This window comes from Sus scrofa, chromosome 11 (genome assembly GCF_000003025.6).
Source record: "Sus scrofa isolate TJ Tabasco breed Duroc chromosome 11, Sscrofa11.1, whole genome shotgun sequence".
In the NCBI taxonomy this organism is placed as follows: domain Eukaryota; kingdom Metazoa; phylum Chordata; class Mammalia; order Artiodactyla; family Suidae; genus Sus; species Sus scrofa.
In genome coordinates, this window is record NC_010453.5 from 13,224,365 (window position 1) to 13,246,024 (window position 21,660).

The following is a 21,660-nucleotide window of genomic DNA, read 5'->3' on the forward strand; positions in this document are numbered from 1 at the left end:
TGAGTACTGAGTTGGCAGGACATTTTGTTTCTTGGCTAGGGTTCTAAATGCTGGACATAAATCTCACCACTGTACCAGACTAGAAAGCATTCTGGAAAACCCCGGCTATTCAGAACTTCCTCAGTCAGTGGTACCATCAGAACTTTATATCTCACTTGATCACCCCATTTGCTCCTCACAGAACCAATGCTTTTCAGCTACCTCACGTCTTTCCAAGTCCTTTCGTGTTACTCTAGAACGAAGCCTCTGATCCAAGAGGTATCTTTAGTTTGGTCTTCCTCTGTCTTACAGTCTGTCAGTGACCACCTCCAATGCACAGGGTAATTTATTCTGCTACCACAACTCAGTTTCTCAGCAGTATGCATTCTATCCCCTGTTTGCTCTTACCTCAACTAAGACAAAGAAAGGATGACACTTGTGGAAATCTGAGTAGATCAAACTAATCTCTTCATCACTCTCAGCAAACAAATATTTCTCTTCCCCTCCTTTGCCATGCAGTAGATGCTTACGTTACTTCAAGTCTTGGTCAAGGGCATCTCTTTGGCTCCTTCTGTGTTAGCCCAAGCCTAGAAATAATTAACTGATGCATTTGTGCTTGTGCACTGCTGTTTATTCTTCTGTTGTAGCCCCTGATATATTTTGGGTTATTGGTGACTTGGCTTTTTACCCTTTGAGGACAGTACTTGCCCTATTCATCTGTTAAATTCTCACAACTTAACACAGTTTGGGGGTTATATTATTTACTCAGTTGATATTACTACATTGTGTAATGATTCTTCATATATCACAGTAGTTTTAAAAATTCAAAAAATACTGAATTCATTCAATTTCCTTTAATGAGTATTTGTTATAAAAAAAAGAGGTATAATATCCTGTTCCCAAGTCCAAATCCTCTCATTAACTTAAACGTTGAGTTTTCCTAATTACCCAATTTGAAGTAATTCTCTGTATACCCGAAAAATGGATTTATTGAAATGTTTGAGATAAAAATATGTATTGCAAGAAGCATAAGAACAAACATTTCAAGAGTACAAAATTATTTGTAGAAATAATATAATTTACCAGTTAACCCACATTGTATTAGAAATGTGCAAAGCTTTTTGATGTAAAAGTTTTGTTTCAGTTATTTAATACGGAGCATCCATTTCTATTTATCCATTTCCCACAGAGAAGTAACTCCTTGCATGCATTTTATCTATCCATTATACAAATTCAAGGTTCATTCTTCTCAATGGGATAATAGCTCACCACTCTGAGATTTGGGTTGTAATGAATCCAGGGACAAGAATTTTCTCTGATGGATTCCAAAGTTAGCCAGAAGTTTCAGTGTCAAGATGTAAAAGCCTGTGAGATGGTATGTTTCCCTCAGATTCTATCCCACAGGAGGCTAAACCCACAATTTCCCTCATGTTTCTCATTCAGAAAAAAAAATATCATTTTGCACTCAGAATTGTTCAGTGATTGTTTTTTTTTGTGTTGGTGGCTCATTTCTTCACTTTGAGGTGGCTCTCATATTTTTCCTTTAAGATCAGGTTATTTACTTAGGGTTTCATAAGCTTTGTTGTCTGGAGTCTGGATTTTCACTTTTCACTGAGGACGATCTTCCCTTGATCGTCTTCTAGATCCTGATTAGGAAGAACAGAGAACATATAGATTGTAAATGTGATGAAACTTGAGTGTTTAAGAATATGATATTCTACGCATAACTGTGTCTATAAAAGACCACCTGATTGTAATAAATGTTAGATCATATTTTCCTAATGGTATCTTCTAATTTATAATGATAAAACTTAAGTCATCTTTTGATCAAAGGTATATGAAAATAATAATTTAAAGTGATGATTTTAGTTCCTCAGAAAATTTGGATAAATCTTCACATTTAGGGAAATCTCTGTTAAATCCTTCAGTTAAAAATTATTTGTACAATTGAGTCTTTAGTTTCAAATGTCCATATTGGACTGGGTTAAAACCAGATATGCTTATAATGCATTTATACATGTTGCAAATTCTTCTGACTATTAGTATATAATTATCTTAGAAATTCCAAACATGTAATTTATTCTAAGTTCCACAAGGGAGATCTCTGATTTTTTTAATGGGTCAGAATATAAGGTAACCTAAGTGGAAGATTAGAAAATGCACATGAATTGAATTATAAATAAAATTATAGTGCATGGGTGATATATACATGTATATCCCACACAAATATCAAAATTTTGTACATAGTTATATTAACAGTTTTATGTATGTGTACATACACTTTTGAACTTTTTTGTCTCAAACTGTAGACTCATCTTAAATAATATTTTCACAAACTTCAGGTCTACCTGCAGCCTATTTTTGCTTGGCTCTGGTATTGAAGGATTTCTTTTCACATTAACTCTTCTTCTTCTTCTTTTTTTTTTTTTTGCTTTTTAGGGCCACACCTGTGGCATATGGAGGTTGCCAGGTTAAGGGTCTGATTGGAGCTATGGCTGCTGGCGTACACCACAGCCACAGCAACGCCAGATCCTTAACCCACTGAGCGAGGCCAGAGATCAAACCCACAACCTCGTGGTTCCTAGTCAGATTCATTTCCACTGTGCCACGATGGGAACTCCCACATTAACTCTTCTTGAGTCTACCTCAAAGGTTCAATGTGTCTAGCAGTTTGCGTGAGTATAATTGCCTTTCCTTTGACATTTATCATTATTATTATTATTATATTTTACTAATAGTGAATAACATGATCAATTTATTTTCTGATTCATAGCATCAGATACTTTGCTTAAATTAAAATACTCTCCTTTTCTTTGGTTTCTCTTCATATACCAAAAGGTATGTCACATATGCAAATAGTCTTAGTCAATATGTTTACCTTGAACTCTTTTGGTGGCTTGTATCTTCCTCACAGGTGTGTCTGAAATTAAATAGCTGTAGTTAAAATACTTTGATATTATGATTAATCTGAGAAGGGAGACCATAGTTGGGCAGAAAAGTATAAAGTTTTAAATAAACACCATGTAAACATGTAGATTTTTTTTTTTTTTTGGAGTAGTGAGGCTTTTGCATTGGCAACAGACATTTGTTTTCCATACATCATAATGAACGTTCACTATATGCAAAACATATTGTTTTATTATGGCTTGTGGAGCCCCAGATGATGTTCCTTTTTGTATGAAGTAAGTGACTTACATGGATTTTTCATTCTTCTATAGAAAGCATTACTTTATGATGAAGGGATGTCTAACACTCTATAAAGTTTAGCAGAAATATTTTCCCAGAGATATCTACTCAATTTTTCTAGTCATTCCTATTTGTGGTATATCAGACTTCAAAATATTCCCCAGGTCCTCACCCTTTTAACCTGCTGGCAAGACTACTTGCTCCACCTAAATTCACCTTTTCACTCTGTTGTTAGATTTCTGAGATCAAAGAATAAATGTGGTTCCTACAGTGACTTCATTATTCTGTTTACCTTTCTTAATTTTTTTTCTCCAATATTTGACTTCTTAGTTTTTGTATATCATCTATACTCAATAATGAAGTTAAAATTTTTCTATTTTTTTTCAGTTCTCTGAAATCTCATTAAAAATAAGATATGAAAGTATTACCAATGGTAATTTTGGCTGCAAAATACCAAGTTTATAAAAGGGAAAGAAATATTTAACAGGTTTCAAAGAATTCTGTGTCTATATAAATAGCACATTTCCAAAATGTATTTTCTTTGCCCCTGCCCCAGAATATAAGATGCATAATCTGTTATCACACCACATTAATACTATAACAAAATACGGAACTGTAGAAAACCTCATTAGATCAGATATTGAAGGAAAGTTTATGTGAGATAGAAAAATCTGAATTATGGAATATGCTCCAATTTATATATTTTTCTTAACTTCAGGTTTGGTCACAAAAAAAATGGCTTATAAAATATTGTCAAGAAAAGGTGGATTCAATCTTTAATTAATGAATAGGAGCATTCTTTATAATGGACTTATTAAACTCCAAAAGCATTTATTATACAATTTGAGACAAAATTATAGAAATGTTTACAACATTATTATTATTATTTTTTTGTCTCGTTTGTCCTTTTAGGGCCGCACCGCGGCATATGGAGGTTCCCATGCTAGGGGTCTAATCAGAGCTACAGCTGCCGGCCTACTCTGCAGCCACAGCAACACCAGATCTGAGACACATCTGCAACCTACAGCACAGCTCACGGTAACACCGGATCCTTAACCCACTGAGCAAGGCCAGGGATCGAACCTGCAACCTCATGGTTCTTAGTCAGATTTGTTTCCGCTGCACCACAATGGGAACTCCTACAACATTATTTTTCAAAACAAGCACTTATCCTCAGATTTTCTTTTATAAATTTGGCAGCATCCAATTAATGTACATCCAGTTGATTAACTTGTTAATTTATTACTATTTGGCTATGGTAACCTCAAAATAAGAAGTGTTCATTGAGGCAAACATCTGTAGAAGAAAAGCCCAATTAAAGTGCGGAAAGCTAGATTTGCTCTCAGTGGCTCTCTGCCTTCTCAAAATGATGACACTTTTATTACGTCATGTTTAGAGAAGCAAAATGTGGTAAGAGAAACTAATCATCTGAATGATCCCACAAAAACGTTCCTCTCTACCACATTTCCCGAAGCATGCAAAATGCTTCCGCACAATTATTTGCAAAAGTTGGGCATTTGTATGTGGCTATCACTTTGGAAATTTAAGGTAGAGTGTAAAATATTACTTTGTCGATCACAGTCGTGTTAACTGACTCTAATACTGATGGTAACTAACATTACTGAGAGTTTATATGCACTGAATGTTATTCCAAGTGCTTTTCATATGTTCATTTATATGTAGGTAACATTACTATCCCCACTTTTCAGATGAAGAAAGCAAGGCAGAAAAGAATCAGTTTACCTAATTAGTTCAAGTTGGAGCCCAGTTTGGAAATCACACCTACAGCCTAGTCCCCTATTCTCTACAGAGGCCGTAAATCTTTACATGTTATACTGGTTGATTTGTCAAAATCTTCCCAAATAACCTTTTGTTTTTGTTTCTTTCTCTGTAACTGGCTGTCCTCTCTTAATTACCTTAGTAGTTTTAATAAATGTAGTTCTACCTAAAATAAGCCTAAAAAACTCTACACATTTTGTGGGAAGATTTTTTAGTTAAAGACTCTGAAACATTTCAACGGCATGATAATATTAGTACCAAAAGGACCACTTAGCTACGTTAATAATCATGACTTAAATGATGGAGGAATACACTCAGCTCATCAAAATGTAATATATGTATCACAATAGGAGCAGTTCGGGTGGAAAACTCCAAGCTTTGAGGTGAAGAGCACAGTTTAGATATAGATCGAATATCTATCCTCTGGAAAAAAAAAAAATCCAATCTTGCACATCATGGTTTTTATTCACACGACCTTTTTGGATATCGGTATCTCTTAGGATCAAGACAAGAAGACACTTGTAACTCAGTGTTGACTCAGTGGTTTTACAGGGCTGAAAAAAAGAAAACTAGAATGTCCGATTAATATTCAGGTATTAGTAACCATACTGCTTATATTTTCTTTCTTATGAGGAAATATAACCTTGGAAATGTTTTGATAAAAAATTTATGGTGTGGTATTGTGGAAGCTGATGCTTTATAAATATGTAGAGAAATCAAATGCCAGGAACTAAAGGAATCAACCTCTGGGATGAACAGAAGCCGGAGTTTAGAAAGGATTTCATCAACTAAAATTAGAATATCTTATTCTTAATGTGTCATTTTGGTATTATCTTCTCTTGGCTGAAGTTATGCTTAAGTGCTTAGTTGTTTATTTGTCATGGACTTGTTAACAGGAACTTATTGAAGGGGAGGAAAATATACTTACCTCAAGTTTAAGCCTAAATATATTACAGCAACATATGCAAGTATAGCTACTAATTGGTTCATTCTCTAAAAAGCACTGCCATTCTACAAAGCTGCTTACTATGGCAAGGACTGAAAAAAAAAAAGAATTCAACTTAATCTTCATTATGTCTTCACCTCTTCCCTCAAATCTCTGCCTTTTTCTAGTGGAGAGGTAAGCATTAGAGATAGATGAGTAAATTCTGCATTAGAACAGAAAACTGGTTCTGTTTTGATTTGGGGAGTGTCATGTACTCCCTGCAGTCTGAAAGGAAATCTTGTGTTTTTCAGACACATATTTTTCTCTTGAGGGGAAATTCAATCATTGATTCAACAAAAATTATTTATTTTTACTATCACTGAACAGCCACAACGCTATGTAAAAGATCCCATGTATATAAAAATAAACAATAAGCAAGCAATAATTGCCAAAAATACATACAGTCCCAAGAGAATTTACAACTTCTTGGACATAGTACTATAATTTAAAAAAATTTAAGCATAAAAGCTATTGGGTATATAATTTGAATAAATACTGAACTTAAGTTGTACTTCTCAATTCACAGTATATTTTAAGGAGCAAACTGGATTTTTCCAAATATTTTAGAAATTTGTTCTCTAAAATAATTTGTTACCCTAAGTATTTATATTATTAATAAAATGAACTAGAAATCAATTTATTCAAATGCCAATTACCCAAATGATACTCTACTGACATTTACTGTTTTTTTGATAATTGCCATTGAGGATTTAAGATTTTGAATTCTTTTTTTCTTCTTTCCTTTTAAAAGTAGATCCTTTTAATGCCATAGACAAGAACATTCCATATTTTAAAGATTAAAATTAATTTCATATGCAAAATAATTTACAGCTCCAGGTATTGATTATCACTCAAACTGTTAGAAGAAACAGTTATGCATTCCCAAGAATGTAGTTTTGGAAAATAAAATTACTAAATGCATTTTTTTTTTGCTAGATCTACGCACTTAAAAAATCTATAAACATGCCTTTTATTATTGTTGTGGGGGCAGTGAATACATTTTTTAAAATGTAAAAATATCTCAATTTGGCTTCTTTAAAAAGAAAACTACCAATTTAAAAAGTATTCCCTTTTCACATACTGAAATTATCCTTACAATTACCTGTGTGAAAGCAAAAAAATATTCATTGCTCCCCAATGGACTTTTTAAAGACTGTTTAAACTAGTAATTCTTTCTTTATTACTTTAACCACCATTGACCAATCAGTCTGTTAAGAGCATAGGATGTTGCCTTTTTTAACCTAATTAAAAGAAAAACCTGAATGCTCAGTCTTTAAAAAGTTGAAGAACTCAGTTATGAGAACCTGTTAAGTGGGTTAGTTATTTCCCTTTTACTAACCTCCCTGAAGCAGTCTTTTAATTTCTTCATCTTCAAATAAATGACCATCGCCACCTTCAATGAATTTGGTGACCTTGGTGACCTCTGAGAGGATACATGTTTATAGCAGAAATTGGTTTATGTAATAAAAAGGCGGGAGACTTAATGTGATATATAATGGCATCTGCCCAGCAATGAATTCCAGACCAACACTTGATTCTCTGTTTTTACTGCTATTTTTGGATAAACCAATGTTCTTACAAAGCTGTTGAACAGTGTTTAACAAATATAGGACAAAACAATCAATATGACTGCCATTTGAGTTTCATTCCCTATCTTTGGGATTTTTTCTTGTGTTGGTCTGGAACTAGAAGAAAGGAACGAGATTGAGGAGAAAATGTAAAAGGCTTCAAAGATTCTTTTAGACTTTGATTATAGGTAGCTTAAGTAAAGTCACATTCTTATTTTTCTAGACATACTGACCTTCTTGCAACAATTTCTTCAGAGTTTCTTCTGTTTCGCCACCACTAGTCGAAATCCTAGTGTATTTTATTTCAGGACCTAAAGGAGAGACAATTTTATTTAAAAAAGGGTCTAAAGCAAGAGTAGGCAAACTTCCTCTGTAATGGCCAAATGGTAAGACTTCATGGATCATATGTTGTTTTGCAGCTACTCAACTTTGTCCTTGTAGTATGGAAATAGCCAGAGACATAGTGTAAGTGAATGGTCACACTATCTTTCCATAAAACTTTTATTTACATGAGTAGGTATCATGGGCCATAACTACTGACTGCTTGTTTAAACAAATATATATAAAATAGCTGAATTCAGAATTTTAGGCCAGTTCATTGGTGGGAGACTGATACAGAGGTTTACTGAAATTATTAATCATTTAACTTGCATATATTTTGGTGTGTAAATATGTAGACCTTAAGATTAATGGCAAATAGGAGGGAGTGGTTTTTCTTCTAGGATTTAGTAACTCATTAATAAATAGCAAAATGAAGATAGTATATTATATAATATATATGTGTATTCATAATAAAAACACATGCTTCTAGATTTGTCGGAAACTTTCCAGTTCAGAGGAAAATATAGATTACATACTTAGGATTAGTATTATTTCTGCCAAAAAAGAAAAGAAGTAACTTCAGTAACCACCATGAAAATGACCTTGTTTCATTAATGGTTCTTATGGAGGTGTTTTAGAATTAAATATGGTTTGCTCTTTATAATCCAGGCATAGTCCCATATATGGAATTAAAGATTACCTGTAATGATTCGTTCTTCCCTCGTCTCTTTTTCAGTTATTTCCACAGGCACTCCATCAATGATTTTGGTGTATTTTTTAATAATTGGCTCTGAGATAGGGGAAGAAAAATGTGTTTAATTTCTCCCCTTATGGTGTCTAAACAATCATAAATTAGACATTTTATTTTTTTATATTTTTTTATTTTTTTGCTTTGGGGGCCGCACCCATGGCACATGGAGTTTCCCAGGCTAGGGATCCAGTTGGAGCTGTAGCCACTGGCCTACGCCACAGCCACAGCAATGCTGGATCCAATCCACGTCTGTGACCTACCCCACAGCTCACAGCAATGCCAGATTCTTAACCCATGAGCAAGGCCAGGGAGTGAACCCACAACCTCATGGTTACTAGTCGGATTCGTTTCCACTGCGCCAAAACAGGAACTCCATAAACTAGACATTTTAATGATTAAACGTATTTCCCAAAGCAGTACCATTTAGAATTCAATCGTAATCATTTGGGTACATATCTCACATAAATTCAGATAACAGAGGTCTAAAAAGTAGGAGTTAAGTCCTCAATCTTGGGTAAAGGAGAGAGCCAACAGGCAAACTAACACTCCATGTCATACTCCTTCCTGACTGTTTAGAGAGTGAGTGTTTAGAGAGAATCTGGGGAATTACAGATCATTAGAATGGGAACCTCATAAGAAGCCGTATTATTATTAGTCTAAAGAACGGCCATTCTTTCTTCTAAGTTCAATATATTCGTCTGTACGTACATTATTGTTTTCATTATATTTCAGTCATCCTTGCATGTGCAGAGTAACGACAGTTTTGTTGGACCTGGTGACTTAATGGTTAAATTAATTCCAACTAGATCCATTAAAAGGTAAACCATATTTTAATTGACTGGGTAATAGGAATCCATAACTGAGAAAAGTGTTCCCGTAATTTATATAAAGCAAACATCAAGAGAAAACATCAGATGTTCAATATATTTAAACCAACAGTATTTCAAACAGTTGACTGTGATCCTAACCAGGCTACAGGAAACATAAATAACGCACCTCCGTGGATCACTTCGGTTACAGTTTCACCTTCTTTAACCAGTCTCAACTCGGGTTCCCCTTCAATTTTGACCTTTGTTATCATGGGTCCTGAGGCATTGTTTTAGGAGACAAATACCATGTTAAATGCAGTCCTTTAAACTTATAAGAACAGAAGCTTATTTCAACATTTGGTATTGCTCAAGTGTCAAAGTGGTTTCAGATTTTATGAAATTGGTAAGAAATAGTTCCCATTGTCTTTGAATCAGTATTTATGAAAAAATGACTCAGTCTATTGATATGCTACTGAAATAGCTTTCACCTGCTTTAGCATTTAAATTGCTGTTTAATTGATCCATCGAGTTTTTCCACAGTTGTGATCCCATAAACTATTACATGTGGCTGTACTTTGGGAACCATACAGTATATGCAAATTTGAGTTGCTCTGATGATAACTAGTCTAGCTCTTACTTAACCATACTGATATTACCTATTACTCTTTCTTATGAAATTTTTAATTTAATTTTTGGGGGGCCACACGTGCAGCATATGGAAGTTCCCAGGCCAGAGATCAGCCCCACACCACAGCAGTGACCTGAGCTGCTGCAGTAACATCACCGGATCCTTAACCCACTGCAGCACAAGAGAACTCCTACTTTAATTCTTTAATCATTCAACATCTTTTGTTTTTTTATCTAATGGGCATAAGACTGAAAATCAAAAAAGCCAACTTTGGAGTTCCCGTCATGGCTCAGTGGAAATGAATCGACTAGCATCCATAAGGACGCAGGTTTGATCCTTGGCCTTGATAAGTGGGTTAAGGATCTGGCATTGCCGTGAGCTGTGGTGTAGGTCACAGACATGGCTTGAATCCCATGTTGCTGCCTCTGTGGTGTAGGTCAGTGGCTTACAACTCCGATTTGACCCCTAGCCTGGGAACCTCCATATGCTTAGGGTGTGACCCTAAAAAGACAAAAAAATAAAGTAATAAAATTAAAAAGACCAATTTTATGCCTACCTTTAAGATATGAATTTCAAGTTTCCTGGGAAAATGGATTTGAGTACTTACCTTCTATATGTGAATAATGCAAATATTTACTAATTAATAGTTAAACAGCCCTTCAAATGCAAGGTGTTTTTTTTTGTTTGTTTTTTGCATTTGACTTGCAAAATGATTTTGCTCCCAGAGAAAATCATTTTGAATGTTAGAAGGCTAATTACTACATTAGTTAATCAAGACTATTTCTTAGAGGAGTTCAGTACATTTAACTCATACTATAATTAATACCCTTTAGCAGTTGAATGTAACTATATTTGCTTATCTTTGAGAGGATTTATTTGCTTGTCCAGAAATTGTCAATGTACACCATTACCCAGAATTAAATAGCCTAGGAGAATCTAAAATAATGAAAACAAGAGTATAATTCTTTCAAACAGTAAGAATTTCACACCATAATATTTGATCTATGGGGCCAGTAGACATTGAGTGTCAAACATTAAGGCAAAGTTTTTAAGGTGTGAAAATTTCAAAAGGAAAGAATACTTAAGTAGTTAAAGAGCAGAAAATTAGTGAATAAAATGTCCCAATAGGCATTTCTTTAGAAGAGCCTAAACTGAAACTTCAGAAACATCGTCTACCTTTAAATTCTATTAAGGCAGATTTTTATAACAATTTTTTTTCATATTTACTCCTCATGGGCACCTACGAGAGTACTCAACACAATAGGTGCTCAATAAGTGTTTGTTGAATTGAATTTCAGTTGGTTTATTCCATAATTCTAAAATTTAGTTAAGTACTTTTTTATAAGAAACATTTAAAAAATAGTGTCTCGGAGTATAATTTATTTAGTAAGAATCCAGGAGTTATCAGTGGATTAGCAAAAGTTCTAACAGTGAGAAGGAAATGCCAATAGCAGTCCGAGAGCTAGACAGTTGTAAATAGCTGCCAAAGAGAGTATTTGTCTCCTTCATTGTGTTACATAAAGTAAAACTCCTGAATTTTTAAAGTGAAGATTAATGCATAGGTTACATGGCCCCATTTTTCATCCTAGTCCCCGTCATAGGAAGAATCCAAGAAAGATTAATACAGTAAAATACTGCTCAAAAAGATTGAGAAGATAAGTGGGTTGAATGAAGAAGCTTGAAAAAAAAGAGAAGAATCTTTTAAAATAAGAGTAGTACATGTGTATAAATCAAATGTAATAATTTTTTAAACAAAAAACAATTAAAACAGTACATGTGAATTATTTCTATAGAAGCTTCAACAGAAGCTGTGTACACGTGATTATAAAAAATTTTAGGGAATCTAATTTTTAAAAAAGAGTAAAAGACTTAAAATCAGGGATCATTTTATAATTTTTCATTAAAACAATGAAGAAACATTTTCACAACAAAAATTTCTGTGATTTAACTTCATCTTAAAACACCAAGTTCTTTTCATCAATGTGTAAGAGCAGTCAAATTCTCAAAGTTGACAATAGATATATTATTTTTAAAAAAAGTTCCAAATACCTCAATTTTGTCTCAAGAATATATACAAATGTAGATAATAGCTAGGAAATAAACTTTTAAATACGTATTTCCAATGTCTAAGTTTTAGATAATGTCTTACTTTTAGAGGAATAGACAAAAGAATTCAAGAGGTTGGCATCTTAATTCATAAAATGAGAAGAAATACCAAAATCAAAGATAATTACAATAATAGTTTTCTTGAGATTCAATTGAAGGCATAATCTATTCCTTATTTGGAAGGCTATTTCTTTTCTTTTTACAGAATAATAACGATAACCTGGTCTGTTCTCTGTGGCCATTCATCACATTAAGATGCTTAGACATGGAAATGATAAATTCTTAAGGTCTGACCCTTTGGAATTAATTAAAACGTGAAATGAAGAGGGCATCAGGGATACTGAAATTGACTAACAGAGACAGTAGGGGTAGAGAGAAAAGCGACTTTAATTTTCTTGTCTGAAATACCAGGAGATAAGTATATGTGTACCTGGTTAATTTATTATAAGCCCAGGATTTGTTTAATCAGTATCTGGGTACTAGTGCTAATGCAATATCGAATTAAGTTCAAGTGAAATAAAATACAAGCAAATGTACTGAAAGTATTAGGAATGCACTATCTACTCTGCTAAATAATTTGCATTCCGCATTCTGCTGTTAAATGAGCATGCCATTGGTATAGAAATATTTAGCATGTTAGTTTCAAAAAGAATGTAGATACATTCAAATCTATTATATGGATTTTTAAGGAACCATGTTATAATACCAATTTTTACCTTCCGTTTTGATAATAGGCTGAAGACTGCCTTCAATCACTTTAATTTTTGGTTCCACAACTTTGGTTATAATTTTAGTGGCTGTAAGTATAGAAAGTGGAACATAAATGATGTTTCCCAAAAAACAACCTGAACATAATTGTCTTTTTTTTTTTTTTTTTTTTTTTGTCTTTGTTGGGTACTGAGGTATCAGTGTGGTAACTGTTCAGGCATTCATATACAGGAGATATTCGTGGTACATAATCTAGTATCTTCTTATGTCCAGATGATGAATTCTGAAGTCCAGTGACTTGGATTTGTTCCAGTGAAACAGATACTCACTAAGTGAGGATTTCTACCTAGAAATCTATAATTTTGAACTGTACCACTAAAGCTCTTTACCTTCTTTTGTACTTCTTGAAAATATTGGCTGCATAGCAACAAAGACAAACATGATTAATTTCATGCAATTCATAATATCTTAAATTGCATTGTTGAATTCTTTTTCAATTAGAAGACATTGAAAGAAAAAGACTCAATATATTTTTCATGCATTTGATAACAGTGACATAGAAAGGAAAATATGAAAAATAGTTTAGAATACTTAAAAGTAAAAATGAATTTCAGCCAGCCAGATACGAGCTCTATGCAACAAACATATGATCAGTTTTTAAGTTGTAGACCAAAATGGCTCTAATTTTCAGCTTTATCATCACCATCTTTTTATGTTGAAAGTTGTGTATTTTGAATGTATGTCGTCCACCCAGCTGAGATAATAATGTGCAAAATGTATTTGAAATAGCAGCCAACTATTTGGTTGGCTTTTAGTTGTACAGATTAAGTGGGAGTATGCCTCTGGAGCCATATCCCAGAGCTACTGGCTTTTTATCATTTCTAATTAGAGCCTAAAAAATGCATTCATTAGCTGATGCACAAAGCTATCTCTGCAATTATAACAGATTGTGTTGACACATTAAATTCAAGATGTTAGCAGAGTTTGGATTTCTGTCACATTCTCATTTCAGGTTTCTGAGATCTTTAGCTATGTCATCTCTTTGAATTAATATGGATTCGAAGGCTTAATCATGACTATGTCTCACTTATTTTAGATTTCATATGTTGAGACCTCAAATTATAAAATTTTTAATGTATCAAATCAGTGTGTCCAATTATTGATTCCACAGGTGGACTGGCCACAGAGGAACCTTTCCATGAAGGTCACATCCACAGAGGTCACTTCATTTAAAGAAACTGGTAGTTTAGAATGTTTGTATTTGATTCCTAGTTTTGTTTCAGTTTTGCTTTTCCGAAGACTTAAATAGTTTTAACGAGTCATGGGCTGAGGATTAAGTACTGATTTTATTCCTCTCTACCTCAAATGTCATATAGTTGACAACGTATGCTAAAGAGCATCCCCACCCCATACAATTTAAAATGTATGGTGTTTTGGGGACAAGAATAGTACATGTTATGGAAATTCAAGAAGTTTTAGAGACAAGTCAATAAAGGAACACAAAAGTGGGATCTTTAGTTTAATTAGTCTCTCCCTCTATTTGAAATGTGCTTCCAAATAACAGTGTACAGGTTGGTGAGGAGTTAAAGAAACATTCCACATCAAAACGTCAATCTCAGAGCTGTCTCAAGAGCTATGAGAAAGTATGCAAGATTCATTAAACTTGCATAATTTCAAAAAATGTAACTTGTTCTCTGTGAGTGAGGATCCAATTTAAGTAGAGGAAAATAAAGAAATTACAACAGTTTGGCTCATTGTAAACAAAATATTGCATTGGCATATATAGAAAGTGGTGGACCTCTTATGGATAAGTAGGAAAGGTAAAGGAATGTAGTACCTTTCTAATGGATAAATATGACATAGCATTGCTGATGAATAGAGCCCTTCAGTGTTCTTTAATTTATTATAAAATCTATCTTTAACAAGACTGTATACTTCTATATTGGAATTTATGCCAAGTTGAATGACAAATTTTTCAACTAAATCTTTGAAACAGTATGGAGCTGGCCTGATACTAAGATTGCTTTTATTATTATTACATAGTTGAAGTCAGTAAGAGCAGCAGTCATTTTGTTTTGCTCCTTACATCATCTTTACTCCTTTCCATATCTAGTGCAAGTCTCAAGGACATTTTTCTTAGTTAAATAACAGGATGCTTACGGTATAAAATAGAATAATTTCTAGCCAAGATAAATGTGAGAATTGAAGCAAGGCTTTACTGATACATTTTGAGTGTTGAATTGTAGAGTCAAAACAAAATGGAAAGAATTTCTGCTTTGAAAGCTGAGATGGAAGAGAGAAAAAACGACGAAGAAAAAGCCATGTTGAATAAGAAACACAATAAGTTACATTGATGCAAATGAAGTACCCTTTACCATTGTTAAGAAGGAGAGCTTTAATTTTGATAATCTGGTAGAGTCAGAAATAAAAGAATCTTGGATTCTAGACACTCTAGGTTTATTACCTCACAGATTTTTATTGTTGTTGTTGTTCATCCCATTTTGAATGGGAAGAGTCTTTGAACCACCAGCTCATAAACGTTAGAATTCTCTGACAGCCTGCCTTTGGATGGCTGAGGGCTTGAGAATGAAATGAGCTACAGATCTTTCAGCAACGTTATTTCAGGGTCCACACATTTGAATTTTCAGATGGCTCTTGAGTGCCTTTTAGCCATCTCTCTTCTTTGTATGTTTGCATGTCTTTTTCCCCTGCCTCTTTGCCATGCTCTATCATATATGTATATGGTATAGCATATATTTTATACATATATGATAGCTAGTAGATGAGTGAGGAAGTGGTTCATGGGTGTTGAAGGGCATAGTCATGGCTAAAAAGTCTCATCCAGACCTCAAACCGTTTCAAGTGGGGTGAGATTTGCCATTGTTTAGAATTCTAAATACCAGATTATCAATCATCTCTGTAAATACAGAGAAAATTATCATTTATTTTTTAATATCTTGCCATTTATATGTGACAGATATTCATTATGTACTTACTGTAGACAGTTATGGGGATTTCTTTGAAGGTGCTACCACGAACAAACTGAAAATAAATATTTATATTTGGTAACATGAAATGTAGCTGTATTAAAATCTTGGCACCCTAATTTTTAATTCTTAGCAAAGTAAAAATAGTAAAGCTATCATTACATTTACTAGAAATGAAGTCTTCACATAAATCATCTTCCATTTTACTACAATTGGGCAAATGGTGTAAAATGACTGAATTTGCTACTCGGTTTTAAAAATTATAGAATAGCTAATAATCCCAAATTAAATATGTTTGCTAAATAATATCTCATATGTTGTATGAGTATGTCTGAATACAAATATTCAACCCAATATTTATCCCAGAATAGTCCTTTGCCTTTAACTATTGTGATTAGTGAAAATTTCTCGTAAGTACTTTATCTTTCCCTTTTATTATGCAGCAGAAATATTTGATAGAACTATTATAGTTTTATATCAAAATTTTTTATCTTCCCTAGGGACTATAAATTTTTTAAATAAAGGGCCGTATCTGATTCAACCTACTATTGCTCAGAATACTTAACACACTTCTTGGCCCCAAGTAGCATTTATTAGATACTTCTTGAATAAAACCATGAAAAAATGAGGCCAATGGTGCATAATGAACAAAGAGCAATGCAAGCCCAATGTCCATCTACTTATTAATGCATATACTTCTATTCTCTTATGTTAAACCTGCAATATCTGTTAACACATTAGAAACACATGCAATATCCATACCTTAATTTGGATGTATTTGATCAGTTTATTAAGTATTTCCAGCAGCTGATCATTTCCAACAGGTATGTCTATGAAGAGAAATATTAGATGAATATTGGTAAGAATAGGTAAAAATTAAAATCTAGGTTTCTACTGAAAAAGATTTAGTCCATTCATGAATTCAGTAATTACCAACCTGCTGGGTAGAGGAGTTTATCTACAACATGAATGACACCATTTGTTGTCATGATGTCAGATTCTTTCGATTTCAGTTCATTTACCAGAAGTGTATCATTTACCTGTTAAAACAGAGGATAGTGTTAATGAAAAATCTGATGAAGTATGAACATGAGGAGAATTGAATGATAGATGAACACTGTCACAGATTCATTCTAGAGAACTTACTCCTTTCAGATAGATTTTGCTTCCTTGTGTGGTCTTTAGAATGTTAGTAACCCCAGGTTCGAATCCCTTTCCAATGAAAACTCCTGGCGTCAGGTGATAAAGGATGATGTTCTGAAGAGCATTTTTGTCCCCTGGGGGAAAATATATACTTATTTAACAGAATGTCATATATTCTGCCAATATGATAGTAGGAGAACTAAGGAGAAGATATTTCTTTGTCTTTATTTTTTCCACACTGTGATTTCTCATTGTTCTCTCAAAACATAGAGTCTGTGTCAAAACATAGAGTCTCTTCAGTCAGTTCAATCAAATATTATCCAACTCACTGGGAGGAAAACATCAAATTGTTTTTGAAATCATGGCTATTTCTTTTGTTGTGACCTAATTGTGTGGCCTTTAATAGAGATAGTAAGTGGACATCTAGCCCAACAACGTGACACTAAGCAGTTAATTGAGAACATTTCCAAACAATCCTCTGCATACCCCAAGTGGAATTAAAGGAGACAAAGGCTAGCCATGAATATGAAAAAGGGAATGTTTTTAGGGCTGACATCTGGTCAGGAATGCTTGAGGAAGAAATGGGATCCCAAAGTCAAGGGTCAAATATCTGATGTTCACGTCTACTCACGAATCAGAATTTCCTTTTCTTCATTAGTCATTCCCTTAAAGGCATCATTGGTTGGCACAAATAAGGTCCAATCTCCAGGTTGTGTCAGGAGCTCTTTCAGATCTGCAGCTTCAAGTAGGCTGAGGAAGATGCTAAGCAAGAAGGGCATGTTTATGTTGTTAGATTTAATCTAGCCATGCCTACCCACCATGCATGAAAGAGAATAGAATCCCTATCTGTGGAAGCATGAGAAAATTGTTCATGCATTTTCATATGTTTCAAATGCAATTTACTGCTAAAGTTTTCTTATGGAAAAATCATTTAAATGTATACATGATCTTTAAATTTCCTCAACTCTCTTTTTATCCTACAAAACTTGACAGTCGTACTTTCTAACAAAGTAGAAGCATTTTTTTCATTTAATAAACTGCCAAATAATCTTTGTTAGTATATACACTGTTATTTTTAAAAAGCTTAATTATAAAAAAAATTGCAAGGAGCAGTTCAGTCTGTTCAATTTTTAAAGATGGTTTATTTATTTATTTATTTTTACTCACAAAATCATCTGTTTGTGCATTGCACCAGGAAGAAAAATAGTGTTAAGGATAGATTTTCATTTTGAAAGCATTTGCATATATCTCATTCTAAATTATATTCTCAGAGTTCCCATTGTGGCTCAGTGGTAATGAACCTGACTAGTAACCGTGAGGATGCAGGTTCAATCCCTGGCCTTGGTCAGTGGGTTAAGTATCTGGCATTGCCATGAGCTGTGGTATAGGCCGGCAGCTGCAACTCCAATTTGACCCCTGGCCTGAGAACTTCCATATGCCATAGGCGTGGCCCTAAAAACCCAAAAAATAAAAAAGAATTTCTGTTCCCCACAATATTAACTACTAAATGCATTCTGGAATACTTACTGTGAAGCAGAAGTATGCCTAAAGCTCTCTTTCTTTTGTGAAGGTGAAACTAGTAAGCTTACCTGAAGCGCTTATCTTGTTTTAATTTTTCATGGAGGGATTTCTCTGCTGGTTTGATGATCTCTCTGAATATGTGAATGGCACCATTTCTTCCTTGCTTGCTTCCTCTAACCATGCATGAATTTTCAATGCAGACAGCCTAGCAAAGAGAAGAAAGATACAGCTGACAATTTCCTACCTGAAATTCCCCATGTGGAAGAAGCTGTGTAGTAGAATATCTGGATAGGCTCTTCTAAGAGGTCTCCTGACTTCTAATGCCAGAGAAAATAGTTTCTCTCCTCTGTGTTTAAGGTCGTGTACAATCTGACCTCACTCTGCTTATTTGACTAGCTTTTTCACTACTAGGCAAGCTACCCTGTGTGTGGGAAAGCCAGTTTTGTTAGTAAATACCATACATTCCATATAATTACACTTCTACATTTTCTGTCATTCCTCTCCAGGTTCTGATCATTGTTACAGACCAGAGGGTAAACTTTAGTAAACTTTAGCCCCTTAGCCTTTTAAGCACCTTCTTTAACCATAAAGTTTCAGGGCTTCTCTGCCTCTTCTGATTTTTCACAAATATTTACTATATTGTCTTGACTGTAAGACCTATCAAATATAAGTCAAATTACTAAGTTATAGCATTTTTGAACAAATATAATATTCATGTATGTATCATGTAGAATGAAACCTGTTTTCTGCATCATTTAAAATGTGCGTCTTGGCTTTATGGAACTGCGGTGAGCAGCGCTGGGTCATATTCAGTTTTAGCTAATGCTTGACGTCTCTGCATTCTTTTTAGCTGTAGCTGCAGTGTTGTCTGGACAGAAACTGAACAGCACCATTAGTAGCACTGTGATTTTGATAAGAAATCTTTTCTAGAAATTTTACTTCAGATAAAGTACATTGGAACCATTTTCTAGAAATCTTGATGAGCTTCTAAGAGTTAATCTTGAAAGTCTGCCGGAAGTGATTCTGTTGCTAAATGGTGATCTTACAGTAAAAGCTCATCCTAAATGTTTGACTCCACATGAACATTACCTTGTAAACAGTAAAGTACGGAACTCTATAGCACAAAAGCTTGTTTTCAAGAAGTTTAGTGATTTATGGAATTGAAATCAAGCTTTAGAAAAGGTAATTTATAAGGAAACAAGTGAAAATATTGGAAGTATTAATATATAACACTTTTTGTATACTTTCCTCATCATCTTTTCCTATGAATATTTAACTATTAAAACCACATCAAAATTATGAGAAGCATTTGTTGTAAGAACCTTCTTTGAGAAGGCCATGTCTTTGACATTTAGACCAGTGTGGGTATTTTATCTTGTTCTGATTTACTTACAGTACGATACACGAAGACCCTGAGCTGTTTGCCTCCAATGGTCTCGAGTTTTTGTCCATTGTAAAGCTCGTTAAGGCCAACTTTTACTTTCAATATGTGATTCTGCAGAATTAATTTAAGAAGCCGCTGGTCCATGCTTAGAGTGTCATCTATAAGTAGATTCATTACAAAGGAGGGTTATTTTATTTAAAAAGCATTAAAATTTCTCCTATAAAAGAAAATCATGAAAATGGATAACTCCCAAAACGGTTGATCTATTGGATCCTACACTTACGTACTGCATGAGTTGTTTAAAAGCTGAAGGCTAGGAATTATGAGCGCCAGTTAAAACTCTATGAGCTATTTCATCAAATGTCTACAACATGATTCCAAGAAGTTCAAACAATGGTTTTCACCTCTGTGAGGGCCACATGGTTTTATGTGATCACTGCAAAAGTTAAACTCAAGATCGGCCAAGATTTTCTCTGAGAATTTGATATCCCTTAGTCACATGAGAAACTACTGATGAATCATTTGTGAATGTGTTTTGATTGATGGAGAGAGAGTTAAAGAATATAACCTCTTAAAGGTGGGTTGCTGTCAACATATATGAACATTGCTATTACAGAGAGGAAAAACAGCTTTTCTCGGAATTTGAATTTTCTTATTAATGATTTCCGTCATTTCTCATGTAACAACTTAGTATTTGGAAAAAATTTAAAAGGTGATAATATTTTTTTTTGATGCTAATTTCTGCCTGACAATTTAAAGATGTCTTTGTTAAGTCATTTTTTTTTTTCTGGAAAAAAAAATGTGGCAGGTTGCATTAATCTAAACACAGTCTTTGAATGGCAGGTTCTGGGTCAGTACTTGCAAAAATAGTTGACATCATAATATGTAAATGCATAATATTCTCTTCTTTTTATTTATTTAAAATTTGATACCTTCCTTTCAAATTCTGAGTTTCAAAATCCACCTATATATTCCTAAATATTATGTTGGTATTAAATAAACAAATTAGATTTCTTTTTCTATTAATAGACTCATTATGTGTGCTGAGAATATGATCAGATCCACAGAATAACTGAAGACCCCTTATCACAAACTTCCCCTTCCTGTTATCTATTATAGTGAAATGTTTTGAAATGAAGAGCATCTATCTGTGTAGCCAGTGAAGAAACTAATCAACACCTCACAAAATGAATATTATTCCTTAATACAAACATTCATGGTTGAGAAAAATGGTGTGTAGGGGAGGAAAGACAGGAATGACAGTGACCAGTACATACCAGAAAATGCGTTATTCACAGGCGCCAACAAAGTGTATTCTCCATCTGGCCTCAGAGCAGAAGCCAAGCCTAATTGGGCCACAAGGTCTGTGAAAGTGGTTTGCTGATTTCCAGCCAGCTCAATAACTTGTTTGGCTGTAAATAAACCACCACCATTCAAACAATGTCGTCATTGTTATTACCATCATCATGAAATTAGTAAATCGGTCTTTGGCTGTTTTCCACAAGCTCTTTACTGCACTGGCAATGTGCTAAGACATCCTGCCTGTCCCCAGTAAGAGAGTTCCAGCTTCCCTTTCCCAGGGTTGATAAGCAAAGAATTTCTGAAGGAAAATGTCATTCTGACTTCTTGCTTTTCAGTGTTCTTTAATTCTCTATAGCTCGCCTCATGTCTCTCTGCTCCTGCGGGTGCCACAGCTCTTTCACTGGTCCACACGTAACCATTTGATTGTATCTTTCCTTCTGTTTTCAAGGAAAAACTCTGGCACGAAGGTAATCTTTATAAATATTAGGTGTTAGAAACTCTGG

The 21,660-nt window shown here is 34.0% G+C and overlaps 1 protein-coding gene across 4 annotated transcripts in view; it reads right to left on the minus strand.

Annotated features, from left to right (window-relative positions):
* POSTN (periostin, osteoblast specific factor) overlaps window positions 819-21,660 on the minus strand; it is a 33,791-nt gene continuing 12,949 nt past the window's right edge. Inside the window, 15 exon segments of one of the 4 annotated variants that reach the window (NM_001206347.1) lie at window positions 819-1,625; window positions 2,858-2,899; window positions 7,269-7,352; window positions 7,731-7,808; window positions 8,519-8,608; window positions 9,566-9,655; window positions 12,829-12,909; window positions 15,817-15,862; window positions 16,570-16,637; window positions 16,745-16,847; window positions 16,954-17,084; window positions 17,582-17,712; window positions 18,540-18,676; window positions 19,865-20,013; window positions 21,133-21,267. In NM_001206347.1, coding sequence (NP_001193276.1) covers window positions 1,588-1,625; window positions 2,858-2,899; window positions 7,269-7,352; window positions 7,731-7,808; window positions 8,519-8,608; window positions 9,566-9,655; window positions 12,829-12,909; window positions 15,817-15,862; window positions 16,570-16,637; window positions 16,745-16,847; window positions 16,954-17,084; window positions 17,582-17,712; window positions 18,540-18,676; window positions 19,865-20,013; window positions 21,133-21,267 — 1,403 coding nt within the window. In that variant the 3' untranslated portion in view covers window positions 819-1,587. 4 annotated transcript variants of the gene reach the window in all.